This window comes from Sphaerodactylus townsendi, linkage group LG03, assembly GCF_021028975.2.
Source record: "Sphaerodactylus townsendi isolate TG3544 linkage group LG03, MPM_Stown_v2.3, whole genome shotgun sequence".
NCBI classification, from domain to species: Eukaryota; Metazoa; Chordata; class Lepidosauria; order Squamata; family Sphaerodactylidae; genus Sphaerodactylus; species Sphaerodactylus townsendi.
In genome coordinates, this window is record NC_059427.1 from 59,272,590 (window position 1) to 59,288,226 (window position 15,637).

Here is a 15,637-nt window from a genome sequence, read left to right on the forward strand (position 1 = left end):
AAAAATTTTAACAACAGGTTCCAATGGTGGTGGGATTCAAATATGACCATTTGAAGTATTTAAAAAGTGATATACCGAAAGGTAGTGTATTATTTCTTTTATATATAATTACATTGATTGATTTTAAATAAGATAAGTAAGGCTCACAGGCAGTGAAGAGGGACCACCTATGGCAAAGTCAAGCATAACACCGCCTCCAATTTCAAAGTGACAGGGTACAAGGGAAGAGCCTGTCCTAATCCCTCCTGTTCTATTTTACTCCAGGTTGCTTCAGGGCTTGCAGCACCTCAGCAGAGCACAAGGCAGGGGAGTGATAAAGAGGGCATATCAATTATCCTAAACTGTTACCAGCCCCCCAAACTCTCTTCCCCCATTAGGGTTTAGAACATGCCCTAAGCTTTCTCCCCAGAAGTCTCATGTGCCCAAAGCCTACCACAGCCACAGTCAATGTACAGCCCTTGAAAGAGTGACAGGAAGACAAGGAACTGAAAAGCCCTGCAGATAGATAAAAAAGGATGCCTTGGGCAGGGGAAGGAGGGAGACTAGTGAGGCCAAGGAAGGTGACCTGGGGGCAGAGGGGTCTATTTCTCCCACTGCATAGAACTTGACATCGTTGAACATCTCCTCAGAAACCTTCAGCTCCCCCTCCTCAGATTGTTACAGTCTGGCCTGACTAATGGCCACAGCTTCTGCTTGGCTAAGCATTGGGCCTTTCCCCACTTCACAAATGGTAGCTCATGTAATCTGCGCCCTTTACACTCCGCTGCTTTCCAGTGAGGAAAAATGCTCCCTACAACACTGTTTGCATTGTAACCCTTACCTAAATACTGCGCGGCTCAGAAATGAAGCATTCCCCAAGACTGCGCATTTGGTGGCGCAGGGGGAGGGGCATGTCTCGGTTGTGATTGGATGTTGTGCAGCTTTTGAGGATTTCCCCCCCCTTCCTGAAATTGATGTGGATTCGTCACCATGTAGACACGCCCTGCTGTTGCCTGATTGGTCAGGAGCACACATGTCACGGTGAGCAGCGCAAAATTCAATATCGCGCTAGATGCCGAAGTTCCCCACAACCCCGCGCCCAGCGCGCAGTTCCCCAAAAGTTGGTGTTTAAAACAGCAGCAAAATTGACACGCGCTGAGCAGCAGGGAGAGCGGCAAATTCGGGGCGATTGCGCTGTTGCCACTGGCGTGGTGGGAAGCACTTGAAAACCCGGGTCATTTGACTGGGTTACTGTGCAACAAACGGTGTGTGGGGAAAGGTCCATTGTGAGTTCCCTCTGAAGTCTGGGGTCTCACTCTCCCTTCCTCCCACCTCCTAGCAAGAGCCTAACCATGGGGACCAGGCACACATGATGCAGAACAAGCCATGTCTTCCCTGCAGTTGAGCCTCTCCCACCTCCTAACAGCAGCCTGATTGAGGGAATGGGGCACATATACTACAGAATATGCTATTATCCCAGACAAATGAGCCTCTTTCATCTCCTTTCTGCTTGTCACCTGGAACACCTGTCCCCCTACATCTGGCCCTGATTTCTGCTAACAATTCTTGTAAAAGTAGTTTAACTTGTTCCGTTGTTCTTATTTTTCTGCCTTTTGAAGAAGTATTTCTATAGAAAGGGAATTTTCCAATGATACCTTATTTGTTTCTCTTGAAGCACTTGATAAGGTTTTTAAAATCTTTCCCCTATTTTATTATGCTAGGAGGTAGAAGAAGAAGTTTGGATTTATATCCCCCCTTTCTCTCCTGTAGGTGACTCAGAGGGGCTTACAATCTCCTTGCCCTTCCCCCTCTCAACAAACACCCTGTGGGGTGGGTGGGGCTGAGAGAGCCCCGAAAAGCTGTGACTAGTCCAAGGTCACCCAGCTGGTGTGTGTGGGAGTGCATAGGCTAATATGAATTCCCCAGATAAGCCTCCACAGTTCAAGTGGCAGAGCAGGGAATCAAATCCGGTTCCTCCAGATTAGAATGCACCTGCTCTTAACCACTATGCCACTGCTGCTCTTGGAATACCTGCATTTCTTGCTCTTGGAATACTTGCATTTCTTGACCCTCTATTGTGAGTGGTTGTTTTTCCTATGTTTCATTAAGATTGTAACCATTTTTAATGGGTAAAGCTGACTTGTATATCACATGGTGACTTATTCTGGGTTGTGTATTTTGAATTGATGCTAAAAATTTGATTAATTTCTAGGAAGTCATTTTACATCTTTTAAAAACTTGTATGAATTCTTAAAATCTTTTCGAAGTTTCAAATCTTCAGTTTTTTCTGGAATTCTGTGAAAAAGAGCAGCCATGGCTCAAGCGTGGACTGCCATTGTGGGCAGGGTGGACCTAGCAAGGGCCCTGCTAGTTGCCCTGTTAAGGGCAAAGCGGGAGCCTCGGGCCCCGGTGTATGCATGCGCAATAGCTGGGTCCCGATTGGTCAAATGTCCTTGCGAACCTGGGGCTAGCGTGTCATCAGTGGGCGCTAGGCCCGGCCCTTTATAAGGGCAGGCCTCGTGTCATGGGCCCACTTCTGCCACGGTAGCCAGATCGCAATCCACCCACCCGGTCTCCTTGCTTTCATTTGGTTGTTCTTTGCATGATTGTCATGGCCAGAGGCGGATTTCACATGGGGGTTAATCTGCGTGGATGACACCTTTTATGACACCTCCTTAAGAGGGCAGGGTGGAGCAAGCCGATGGTCAGAATACCCAGCAGGAGCTACAGTGGCTTGCGCCCCTAGTGGCAAATGGAGAGGGGCCCTAGATAGGGGCCCACTGCCTACCTGGAATCCCTCTCTCCAACCTTGCCGCTGTGGTCAATTCCTCCAGCAGGCAGGCTCAAGGAAGTTGGGTGACTCTGGGGGACACCATTTGGGCTGCCCAGAGGCCTTGGATCATCCCAGCCATGCTGCGCCTTCTTCTCTTTGTCAATAAAACCTCTGGGTATGGCCAAAATTTTTACCCACAAAAGTTGTCATGTGTTATTTTAGGGGGTATGTTCAAAGGTAGGCTGAGCGGGCGGGTCCACCCCTTAGCCTGCAACATAAATTGCTGCTTCTGAGTTTCAATTCCAGGACTTCAATTATTTGAGTTGCCTCTGTTATACAACTTGTTTGTAGATGTTGTATTTACAGCCCGATTTAGATGGAAGGGGTGGCATGGCCATAGAAGGTGGTACAGGCTAGTACTGACGCATCTGCTTTCCCAGTGTCAGCTTGCACCAGACTTTTGCCCTGGGAACCCTGGCTGTAGGGAAGACAGACTTCCCTTTTGGGTGGTGTAACTCTTTTTACCTCTGTGGAGAGCTTTCAGGCATCCAGGGAGGGGTTTTTTTTAGTCTTCTGCCTTTCTGCACCACCACAGCAGCAACCCCATACCCAGCTACCTTCCGGGTAAGAATTGCACTGCCATCTGCTGTTTCTTCTCCAGAGACAAAGTTTTCAAGCCTCTTTTCTATGGATTCCACCCCCCAAAATGCACCAAGGATGACTTTTTATCCCAGCACTTTTACTTATCAAAGGAATTCAGGCAGCAAATAGTAGGAAAGATTTTTCTCTGCCTGAGACCATAGAGAATTGTTGCTTCTGCCAGTCAAAATAAAATATATTGCTGAGCTACATGGACCAATCATGTGACTTGGTGTAGCGTCACATATTCTTTATTATGAAAGTCCATTTGTGCAGTTCTTTCCCTAGGGAGGCTGCCAGTGCCTAAAACAATTATTTCAGAATGCAAGTAAATATAATCTTACTTAACCAGGGATCTTGTTTGCTTTGACTTCATGTGAATAAACTTGAGCAGAATATTATGTTGTCTAATGACCTTTTATTATGATTTTGTTCTTGAGATGGTAGCTACTTTGAGTTTCTGCTGGGAAAGAAAAGAAGAGTATAAAAGGAGAAAAAAATAATATGCATAGATAGTAGTTTAGTAGTATCACTGAGATGGAGTTTACAGAGATGGATATGCACAATTGATTTCGCAAAGGATCCCACTCAAGGAAAATTGACACATACCAGCTGTGACAGTTATGTGTTCATGATATGAGCCCTTCGGGGGAGGGGCGGTATACAAAATCGATTGTAAATAAATAAATAAAATATGTGTGCCAGATCTTATTAAATTCACAGTGATATTAATAGATAGTAGCTTGTTTTCTTAAAAGTATATAAAGCAAACTAGTTTCTTTTCAATTTCCACTTCATCATTTCCACAGCTGATGTAACTATCCTTTTCTATCCATTATAATAGACTTCATCACTATAATTTGGCTATTGAATAGATTATACATGCAACCTACCAAGTTTACAAGAATTTTCCAGCAGTGCTAAATGACAGATTGATGGCAGCAATAAAAAACTGAATTGCACAAATTCTACATTACTTTCTTATGGTGTATTTTATCATCAGTGACAGAACGGAATCTTGAGTTTAAAGCAACTGTTTTCAACCAACCAATCCTGGTAAAGATCCATTGAATAAGTCTACTCTAGAATCAACAGAATGAAGTCATTAAGAATTTCTTTTGTCAAAGAAAATGGAAAGTTTTCCCCTTAAACAGATATTTATATAAATGTTAGAGCAAGGTGGCTAGTATTTGTGCTCAGGCTTACAACGTTTGTTCGATTTTTATTCAGATCCATTATTTTTCATTATGATAGCTTCAGTCTGCAATGTAGTTTTTCTGATTTTACATGATTCTGTAACGTGTCAGAGGTAATGTATCAGACAGATGGATTCCACAAAGGCCAAATATAATGGGTGTAGGAAATTATATAAACCGGGGGGGGGGGAGGGCCTTCAGACAGGTCCCATGTGAATGAGAAAAAGGAAAACAGGTTCCTTTATAACAACTGCAACCCGTTATTTATATGCAGTGCAGAATACACCAAAGTGTCAGAGGTATTGCAGTAAAATGAGGGTTAGACACCTTCCAATGACTGATTTTATTTTGCTTTTAATCAATTTTAGATTGTATTGAAACATGTTAAAAGCCACCATGAGGGGAAGAGCAGCACAGAAGTGGAAAGAAAGAAAGAAAGAAAGAAAGAAAGAAAGAAAGAAAGAAAGAAAGAAAGAAAGAAAGAAAGAAAGAAAGAAAGAAAGAAAGAAAGAAAGAAAGAAAGAAAAAGGGCTGTATCAGTAATATTGTTCATATGCATCATATGCAGAAAGTCCCAGATTCAATCCCTGGCATTTTAAGCTAAAAGGATCAGGTGGCAGATATTGTGATATGAAATGTACATGTTAGTCTGATTCCTGGTGGTAGGGTCAGGGAGAGAGGATAGCAATTAGCGAGAGAACTTCCACTTGCCCCTGTTGGTGTATGGAGTCTCATAAGGGGTGATTCTCTCACCAATATTATTTAACATCTTTATGCAACCCATCAACAGAGGTTTGGACTGGGATGTCATCAGTATGCATAACACCTGGTTATATCTGATGATGGAAAGCCACGCCAGAAGCCACTCCAGAATTTTTGGGCAGTTGTTTGGAGTTCATGGATGTGTGTGAGTCAACTGAAGCTGAATCCAAGATGGAGGTTCTATGGCTGGATCAACATGGGTTGGGTGGGGAATGCTGGCTGCCAAACCTGGAGGCTGTCCAGCTTAAAGCTGTGTCTGCTGATTTTATAATAGCTTTTTTAAAAAGGTGATACCCTGTGCATAGATCAGGCAATAAAATAAAAATATTTGGTGGGAGATAATTTTCTACGGATTAAGAATAATATTCAAATTAAACAATCCCATTTTTAGGCACTTGAACACTTTTGAGCCCAAAAAGGCTTATTTTAAGACACTTAAAGGTCTGTTAACTAAAACATAGGCAATGCTAACAGAACTAGAATATAAAGAACCAGGGTACAGTGTAAAGTAGCAGTTAGATCTAATGCAACAGATTACAAATCAAATCTGGGGGAGATAGATAGATCTATATAAGTACCTCTGTTAATGTTCAAGAGGTTGAAGCTGTTCTGTGGGTGGCATTGTACCTTAGAGTGGATTTGTAAGATGTCTAAAAATGGTACTGATAACTGTTGTCACTGTTTACAAGAAACAGGATCTTCCTCGTATTTATGAATTACCCAATTGTGAACCAATTATGGTAAAATGTGTGTAAAATAATTAGAAAATCTGTGAAGTGAAAAGTGCCATGCTACCCAAGTAATTCTGTTTGGACAGGAATTGAAGAAAACGTCCGTTTTTAATTTCTGGCACAGAGCCCTTCCCTTCAACTACAATCTGCAAGGCGTGGCTGCCACTGTGTCTACGATAACTGTATCCATCTCACGATTTATGAGTTAAGCTTTGTTTTGCAATTGATCGTTGCGAAGAAGGGGCAACGATCCCCCCCCCCCAAAAAAAAAATGGCCAGGAAAAGTTGCAAGTGAAGAGAACAAGGAAACCGGTTGTGGCCCCTTCACGCGACCTCTCCTACTCCTGAAGTGAGCTAAGCGCGAAGTCGCTACAATTAGCGGTGTTAAACAAACACACGCAAATATGCTTCCCCAGGGAGGAAGGAGAGGGCTCAGGAGGCCTCCAGTGTCCCCAGCCGCCGCCACGTGACACCAGCAGAACACCTGCTGCTGCTTCTCTTCAAGCCTGGGGCAAACGGCCTGCTTCCGTCCCCTGCGGAGAGCTTCTTCCCCGCCCTCAGTCCAGCACTCCGCGGGGTCGCGGTCTTCGTTTGCACGCGCTGTGACGTCCCTCGAATAGCAGCTCGAGGCGGGTGATTCTTGTGAAGGGGTTGGTGCAGGCAGTGCTAAGCTCAGCTGCGCTTAGTTTTCCTTTCCTTTGGCTCGCGCGGTGCTCAGGATCCGGTCAGCGGCAGGGCACCTCAATCCCGCCCAGACCTTTTCCCCTGGACACTGCCAAGCTGCCTTAACTGCAGGGATGGCGGCATCAGTCCCTGCGCGTCGGGGGTTGTTTTTGCTACTTCTCCTGCCGCTTTCTGTGGTGCCCTCCAAGCTGAACATCCCCAAAGTACTGTTGCCGTTTACTCCGAACACCAGAATCAACTTCACCCTGGAAGCAAGCGAGGGCTGCTACCGCTGGTGAGTGAGGACCATTTGGAAAGTGGCGCCTGGCGTGTCCAAGGCACATGGTGCAGGTGTGGTGTGGCCATTTGCGTTGGTTCTGCAACACGTGGGTCAGGAAGCCTTGACAAAGATGTCTTCGCCTCTTTCTTGACTTGGGTAGTTGGGTTGGTCACATACCCAGTAAGTTCCTCTTTGGGGGGGCCCCTCCACCCCCAATTCCCTTTTCCACATGGTGCTTGTGCCACAGTCCCAGGCCATTTTGAAAACTAAAACAGCATCCTGAAGAAACATGCCATGCAGCCCCCATATGTGCAGAGTTACAAATGCAGTTCCTAGGATCAGTATTTCTTTTCCTTTTTTTTTTTTGTATGTAGACCTGAAAAGTCATCCTCTCCACCCAGGAGTCATGAATGAACTGTTACATTTTGTACTGTTGTGCTCACTGTTAGCCAAAAGCAATAATCGCACCATACCAAGCAGCCTGGTGTTGGTGGCAAGCATCCTACTGATATCAGAGTGATGGTGGACATCTGTGTGTGTTTTTAAATGAAATCCCACTTTGGGCAAAGTTCCTGAAGTATCAGGAAACTACATTTTTCATAACCTGTGAGCAAAAAAGGGACTTGGCAGTTGCAAAATAGTTGGCATCTGTTACCTGGCAATCCTTTTGTGTTGTCTCCCCTTTTTATGGCTGTGCTGTTGAATTTATAGGTACAAGGCAAACCTTAATGAGGAAACTGTAATAGAAATTAAGCTGCAACATGGTTGATTCTTCCGTGTGAATATTAAAGTTTTATGTAAAAGAGAGGTGTTTAAAAGCTTGAAATGACAGTAAAAAACTACAAACTTATACTGTCACTTTATACATAAGGTAAGCTTTTAGTAATTAAAGAATTATTGGAGAACATTTTTGATTATTGGGCGGATTGGGCAGATTGGGCGGTATAAAAATCTAAATAATAAATAAATAAATAAATAAATTATTTAAATGAATCTGCTCATACCAAATAAATGGAAACCATTTTATTTCCAAGTAGCTATTGCTCTTTTGCTGTAACCAAGCCAGACAGTTCAATCAGTTCAAAGATTTTTTAAAATCTCTCTTATCACCTCTTCACATTCATCCTCATCTCTGGAGCACACCAGTAATAGAACATATCAGTCCATTTCCTAAATGTTTGATTTAGTGTTTTTGGCTTTTATACAGATTCTATTAACTTTGTTTAACTGTCTTCTTTATGAACATTTCCTAGATTTCAGTGAACACTGCTTGGCACAACTGTGCTCAGAATAAAGCTGAATAGCACAGGTCTAAGCATATGTATTCAAAAGTTACATTCAGTTCACAGGGTCTTATTCTCTGTATATTAAATATTCCAAATCCAGACCATGCTTTGATCCAAACTTCATCTAGCTCAGTGTGGTGAGGTCTGGCAGTGGTTCTCCAGAGTACCAGGCAGATAGGAGTTTTTCCTAGTATCTGCTACCTGAGGCCATTCAGCATAAGATACTGGTGATTGAATCTGGCATTTGCTAGCTTGAAGGACATGTGTGTGTTTAGGATTACAGTAATTGGTCTGGTTGGGAAGTTTTGAGCATGTTGACTGCACTTTGGTTGTAATTTCCACTTTGATTATCAATTGAAAATATAGCCTATTTAGAAAATCAGTAGTTTACTGATACCACTTGTAAAAAATGCAGACATCGTTTGAGGGCATTATGTCATATTCATTAGTGTGCACGAGAACTGGATATCTATAACTACAGTCCTTCACTACATTTCTTTCTGTGTGTCGTAGTTGAAGTATAGTTAAGTTGTATCCTAATAAAATAGTGAAAATTATGCAAGTACATCTGAGGCATATGTAATGTAATGTAGGAGCATGGTAGTGCAGAGTGGTAAATTGCAGTCAAAGCTCACGACTTGAGTTCGATCCCAATGGAAGTTGGTTTCAGGTAGTCGGCTCAAGGTTGATTCAGCCTTCCATCCTTCTGAGGTTGGTAAAATGAGTACCCAACTTTCTGGGGTAAAGTGCTAATGACTGGGGAAGGCCGCTCATTATATAATGTTACCTCATGGGTCAGTAATGACCCAGTGCTTGCACAGGGAACTACCTTTACCTTTACATTGAATGTGTCAGCAAACTGAAGCTATCACTCATGCTTCAGTGTCCTAGTTTTGTCGTGATGTTTGTTGCTTCTTGAGTTGGTATTGTGCTTATGAGTGAGACGATTTCCTAAAAGGCTTATAAAAACTGCATAGAAAAAACCAGGAAGCAGTATTGCTTCAAATGTGTTTATTCTTGTAGTATATGCAGGAAAGAAACAGGAAGTAGCTTTTTCAGTTAAATGCTGAAATATTGTTGGTTACAGTTTCATCAAGAATAATTAAGCCAGCAAATGTTTACTTCATTAATATTTTTCAGTTATAATTTTATTGAAACTGAGTGTCTAGCAACTGACTTGGTTGAGCTAATAAAAGAATTTGCAGACGCATCTCCAGTGGGACTGCATCCACTGCATATATATTTATTTATTTATTTATTTATTTATTTATACATACATACATACATACATACATACATACATACATACATACATACATACATACCCTGCCCTACAGGGCTTAGGGTGGTTTACAATGGCATAAAGCCTAAAATCATACATAAAATTCATTAAAAACCTAAAAATTACAATCAATAAAAAAGAAATCATTAAACATTTAAAACAATCCAACTACAAACCCTAAATTGCAAAACATATTTTTTCTCCCCGGGAGGCTTAAGGTTTTTATATATATATATGTGAGAGATAAACTGATATACTATTCATACTTACCTTAATGTATGTAGAATACATAACATTTTCCCTTCCTGGTGTGCATTTTCAGTTTGAACCTGGCATGCAGCCTCTCTGTTTCTGATGAGAGTGTGAATTTGGCCTGTAATGTTGAACTTCACTCATGTAGACCTTAGTTAAATATTACATTAAGCACACTGATCAAAGGTGATACCTGATGTATGAGAATGGGCAGCAATGTGAGCCTACTTCTTTGTTAGCAGCAGAGGCGAGTGGTTAAGAGCAGGTGCACTGTAATCTGGAAAACCAGGTTTGATTCTCCGTTCTTCCACTTGAGCTGCGAAGGCTTCTCTGGGGAACTAAATTAGCCTGTGCACTCCAACATACGCCAGCTGAGTGACCTTGGACTAGCCACAGCTCTAAGGAGCTCTCTTAGCCCTACCCACCTCACAGGGTGTTTGTTGTGGGGTGTGTGTGTGTGTGTGGAAGGGAAAGGAGATTGTAAACCCCTTTGAGTCTCTTACAGGAAAGAAAGTGGGGTATAAATCTATTCTTCTTCTTCTTATGTAGTTATTCTACCCCTATCAATGACCCAATTGCAACGGAGATTTAATTCAACCGCTTGGAATCAAACAAAATGCACTGTTCTTTTGGTTACACACTAGAAAAGTTAGCATTGGTTTGGTAATTTATCAGGCATCACAATTGAAGAGATACTCTTCATTTGAACCATTGTTTCTGCTGTTGCTGCCAATTAGCATCAAATTTGCATTAAATGTATATTCAGAATTTAACAGTTCGTTCATGGAGATTTTGAACTAGTTTAGTAAACATAGAGAGCGAACTGGGTTTGATTCCCTGCTCTTCCCCACCCTCCTGCGTGACCCTGGACCAATCACAGTTTTTTCAGAACTCTCTTAGGCCAGGCAGAGGCAACAGCAGGCCACCTCTGAATGTGTCTTGCTTTGAAAACCCTACGGGGTTGCTACAAATCAGCTGTCACTTGACAGTACTTCACACACACACACACACACACAGAGTAAAATTATTTAATATTTGTGTTATTTGTGCATTTCAGTAAAAGATATAGTGTTCTTTCATCAACCTGGAGATGCCTGCTGACCATAAGAATAAAACATATGCAGTGTTAAGAGTGAATGTGTCCAAAAAGAGTTTAGAAGGATTTTAAAAAACATTCATAAACATACCCGAGGGGCCTATTTAGTGGTTGGCTTCTTATTTATTTTGCTACTTTGCTTAGCTAGTAAGAGCTCATTTATATCAATGAACGTTATTGGTGATTCTCAAAATATCTGCAATTTGTTTTATGCCCACTGGCTCTGCACCTTTCTGTTCTCAAGTTAAGCAAACGGTATCACTTTGCAGTTTGGTTTTCAGCATTAGAGTTGCTTTCTGAAACACAGGCAGGATGTGTGAGTCTTTTTGTGTGTGACAGATGAGTATTTGGAGGAAGTTGCAGCAGTTTTAGTTTTGGGCTTTCTAATCTGTGTTTTTATCTCATCTTTTGCTCAGAAGCAAATTGTACTGGTACATGAGTGGAGGAATAGTAGAGTCTGGGTAGTTAAACAGTGAGAAATGCTGGGAATATCTATACAACAAACTTAAAATTACTGGTAGTTTTCTTTCCAATTTTAACTGGCATGCCCTCACTCTTTGTAATTGGTGAACTATAGTTTGGCAAAGGGCTGGAAAAAAAATCTGTGTTTGGCAGGGGCGTAGCTAGGGAAAATGGAGCCTGGGGTAAAATCTGAGTTTTGCTCCCCCCCTCCGGCAACTGCCCCCTCCACCAAACAATGATTTTTTGCACCCGATCATTCTAAAAGGGGCTGGGAGGGGGCTAGGAGAGCTTGATCTGTCCATGGATCCTGTCATCCATGGGCACAGACAGACTGCTAGGGATGTGGGGGGAGGCAGAGCTGTCTCTGTCCATGGATCCTGTCATCCATGGGCAGAATCAGATTGCTGGGATGGGGGGGGGGACTGGAAGAGCTGTCTCTGTCAATGGATCCTATCATCCATGGGCACAGACAGACTGCTGGGGGGCGGGGGAGGAGGCAGAGCTGTCTCTGTCCATGGATCCTGTCATCCATGGGCAGAATCAGATTGCTGGGATTGTGGGGGGGATTGGAAGAGCTGTCTCTGTCCATGGATCCTGTCATCCATGGGCACAGACAGACTGCTGGGGATTGAGGGGAGGGGGCAGAGTTTTACAGGCTGTTTTACAGGCTGGAGCCAGAGCCATGAAAACTGTGGCTCTGGTTGAAGCCAGCCTATATCCCTAGGGCTGGGGACTACAAGTAAGTTCCCATCCAAGGAACAAAGTGATCTTTGTGAAGCAATATGGTCATAGGCGGTCCCTAAGTGTGAACATCCAAATGTGCCAGTGATCATCATTACAGAGGAGAAACATGAACTAGCATGGTATAGTGGTTGAGAGCAGTGGACTCTAATCTGGAGAACCATGTTTGCTTTTCCATTCCTACACATGAGACCTGCAAGATAATCTTGGGCTATACCCTTTTCAGCATAAAGGTGACACCATATTTGAGGATTCATCTGCCAGTTCCTAGACCGTCTTTGTTCTAGATTGCTCCGCTTGGATCGTAGTGCCTTGGGGACAGAACTAGGTAGCCACCAGGATCAAATAGAGCATTCTAGGAAAAATATGGTCTAGGGAATGGTGTATGAATTCTCAAAATTGTGTCATCTTTATCCTGAAAAAGATTATAGTCACAGTTCTCTCAGAACTCTCTCAGCCCCAGCTATCTCACAAGGGGTCTGTTGTGAGGAGAGGAAGGGAAGAAGTTTGAAAGCCACTTTGAAACTCCCACGTCCAGGTGAGGTTTAGACATGAGAGATTTTCTGTGCTAATATATTTGAAGTTGATAGGATGTGCTGATACTAGAAAGTGAAACATAATATGACTTTATTTAAACAGAAGCCGTCTTTCAGTTGTGTTTGCCATTATAGTTGGGTTGTATTCCAGTAATTTTACAGAGATTTTGTTTAAAAACAGGTCTTCTACCAGACCAGAAGTAGCCAGCATAGAAGCTGTAGAACAAGACACTCGCCAGTGTTCACAGAAGGCTATTGTCCAGGCACGGTCATCACAATCGATACGTCTTACAAGTATTATTTTGGCTGAAGATGTTAGTAAGTAAAATGATGTTAGGCTTTTTAGAACCTTTTATTATGAATTAATTCTGTGTATCTATAGGGTTGGTACACAGAACTCTCTTCTCCATGAGACCCTTAATGAGTACATTTTCCTTAAATGTCTATCTCTTTTTTCATTTTGCTAACATCAGAACTGATGGTAATGAAAGAATTAAAGGGACCTTTCACCTCATTTCAACGTTTCTTTGGTAAGATTAGGTAGGCAACATCCTGTTTAATTATCCAGTGGGAAACAATCATTTCTTTTTAATGTTCATAACTGTAAAAAGTTTACGTCCATCCTCATACTGATATTTATACCTCTTCATTAAATATGTTAAAGGGGTTTTTCAACGGCATTTGTACCAATAATGATTTAAACCTATACGAATAACTGCAACAGGTAGTTCATAGCTATTGATAAAATATAAATCTGTTTGTTGGAATATAAGGGTGCTTTTATACATATTGCTTTTATACAAGTATGTGTTGCAAACTTTTGAAAGTAATAATTTGTGACATATCTTAAAGCCCTGGAATGTATGGGATAAGAATAAGTGAAAATGCTTTCTAAATTTCATTTTCCTTGCTTCAAAAGAAATGGAAACGGGGGAGAGAGGGAGACTAACTGTCCAACTAACCATAACATTATATGTTATGAGTGAAAGAAGTTTGAATCATATTAGGGATAATATGGGGGTATAAATGATGAAAATATATGAGATTGAGTAACACTGGGCTTTTTCATATTTTTTCAAGTGACTGGTCATGTGCTTCGCTGTGATGCTATAGTGGACATAATTCACGAGATTCATATTGTGTCCACAACCAAAGAACTGTATCTTGAAGATTCACCGCTGCAACTGAAAATCCAAGCATTAGATTCTGAAGGTAAACGTTTTTCACCTTAGCTCTTTTGTTCAACCCATGGTTGTGAAGACTTCACTTTCACTGTTTACAAATTTAGGGCTGCTGATTTTTTCTTTTTGCTATGAAATTATGAAGGATTGTATGAATGGGGTTTCAAAATATCTAATTTTCAAATATAACTTTCTGAGCTTTGGAGCTGTGTTTTAAAGATTAAAGGAAAAATAAAATAAAGGAAGCCATGATTCTTATCAGTAACATCAACATTAACCTACTTTAGATAGAAGTGATGCTTTTCATAAATTGGGCTAATCCTCAAATGCTGGTATACAAAAGAATTTTTCGTTTTCAGGGGCATCAAACTGCTTGTTGGGTGAATTGTTCTAATTATATATATGCTGTCACAGTTCTCTGGCCAGTGTTAGAGCAGGAATTTCAGTCTGCTGAATGCCTGTGGCAAATGTGCAGCTTCAGCACTGTTCCATATTTTTTCATCTAAAAACCCCTATTTCATTTGTTTTTGTGTTATATTTCAGCAGTAGTGACAAAGGATTTGTCAGTGTTATACTGTTAAAGTATGTATTTGTGTACTATATATATACTCACTTCAAGCATTTTGACTTTGAAAATTTTTAAAAATAAATGTTTAAGATAGAAAGGCAGCATATAATATTCCACATTCTTTTGTGGTGACTCAATACAAAGTAAAGTACATTGTAGAATGCTTTATAAGAATGTAAATAAGTGGTTTAAATAGTTATATGAGATTTTAATTATAGGAATTTGACAGTGAAAGTACAATATTTAGTGTGCTTTAACAATGAACAAATAGGCAGAATAATTTTAAAAAAGACTGGAAATAGACCAAACTGATGGCTCAAAACCCAGATTTGTCAGACTGGTGAATTTGTGTTACAGATTGGTTGTACCGTATATACTTGTGTATAAGCCAACTCGTGTATAAGCCGAGGCACCTAATTTTACTACCAAAACCTGGGAAAACGTATTGACTCGCATATAAGCTGAAGGTGGGAAGCCAGGAGGCAGAGGGAGCTCCTTATTTGGGCAGTGACTCCCCCTGATGTCATTGCCCAAATAAGGAGCTCCCTCCACCTCCCAGCTGGGTTTGAGGAAGCCCAGGCAACCAGGAGGTGGAGGGAGCTCCTTATTTTCATACAAACATACTGTATGCAGAATTATTTATGCCTAATAAAGGTTTACTGTACTGTACTGCTCCTTATTTGGGCAATGACATCAGGGAGAGTCACTGCCCAAATAAGGAGCTTCCTCCACCTCCAGGCTGGGTTTGAGGAAGCCCAGCCAGCTGGGAGGTGGAGGGAGCTCCTTATTTGGGCAATGACATCAGGGGGAGTCACTGCCCAAATAAGGAGCTCCCTCTGCCTCCCGGGGTTTGAGGAAGCCCAGCCAGCCAGGGTTCCCCTTCACCCTCCCAGGAGGGCAGCAACAAGTGGCTTGTGCAGCCGCAGGGAGGTCGTCCCGGCCACGCCCCCAGCCTCGGCAGAGGCCTGAAGAGCCGGCTGGTAAGCAGTGACTCGTGTATAAGCCGAGGGGGCATTTTTCATCCTTAAAACAGGGCTGAAAAGCTCGGCTTATACGCGAGTATATACGGTAATACTTATTTCTGCCTTGGAAGTTGGTAAGAAAAAAGTATTTGAGTTGTGTAGTAATTGTTGATGTAAAAAGACTGTAAGAGAAATGGTTTATGAGCAGTGGCTAGCAACACAGTCCTATTCAAAGTTACACTTTGATA

The 15,637-nt window shown here is 41.9% G+C and overlaps 1 protein-coding gene across 1 annotated transcript in view; it reads left to right on the forward strand.

Moving 5' to 3' along the window:
• Positions 1 to 6,814: 6,814 nt before the first annotated feature.
• The window catches only part of NUP210 (nucleoporin 210), a 79,785-nt gene continuing 70,962 nt past the window's right edge, over positions 6,815 to 15,637 (forward strand). Inside the window, exons 1-3 of the mRNA XM_048487337.1 lie at positions 6,815 to 7,038; positions 12,860 to 12,996; positions 13,759 to 13,890. Coding sequence (XP_048343294.1) covers positions 6,878 to 7,038; positions 12,860 to 12,996; positions 13,759 to 13,890 — 430 coding nt within the window. The 5' untranslated portion in view covers positions 6,815 to 6,877. The remainder of the gene's footprint in view (positions 7,039 to 12,859; positions 12,997 to 13,758; positions 13,891 to 15,637) is intronic.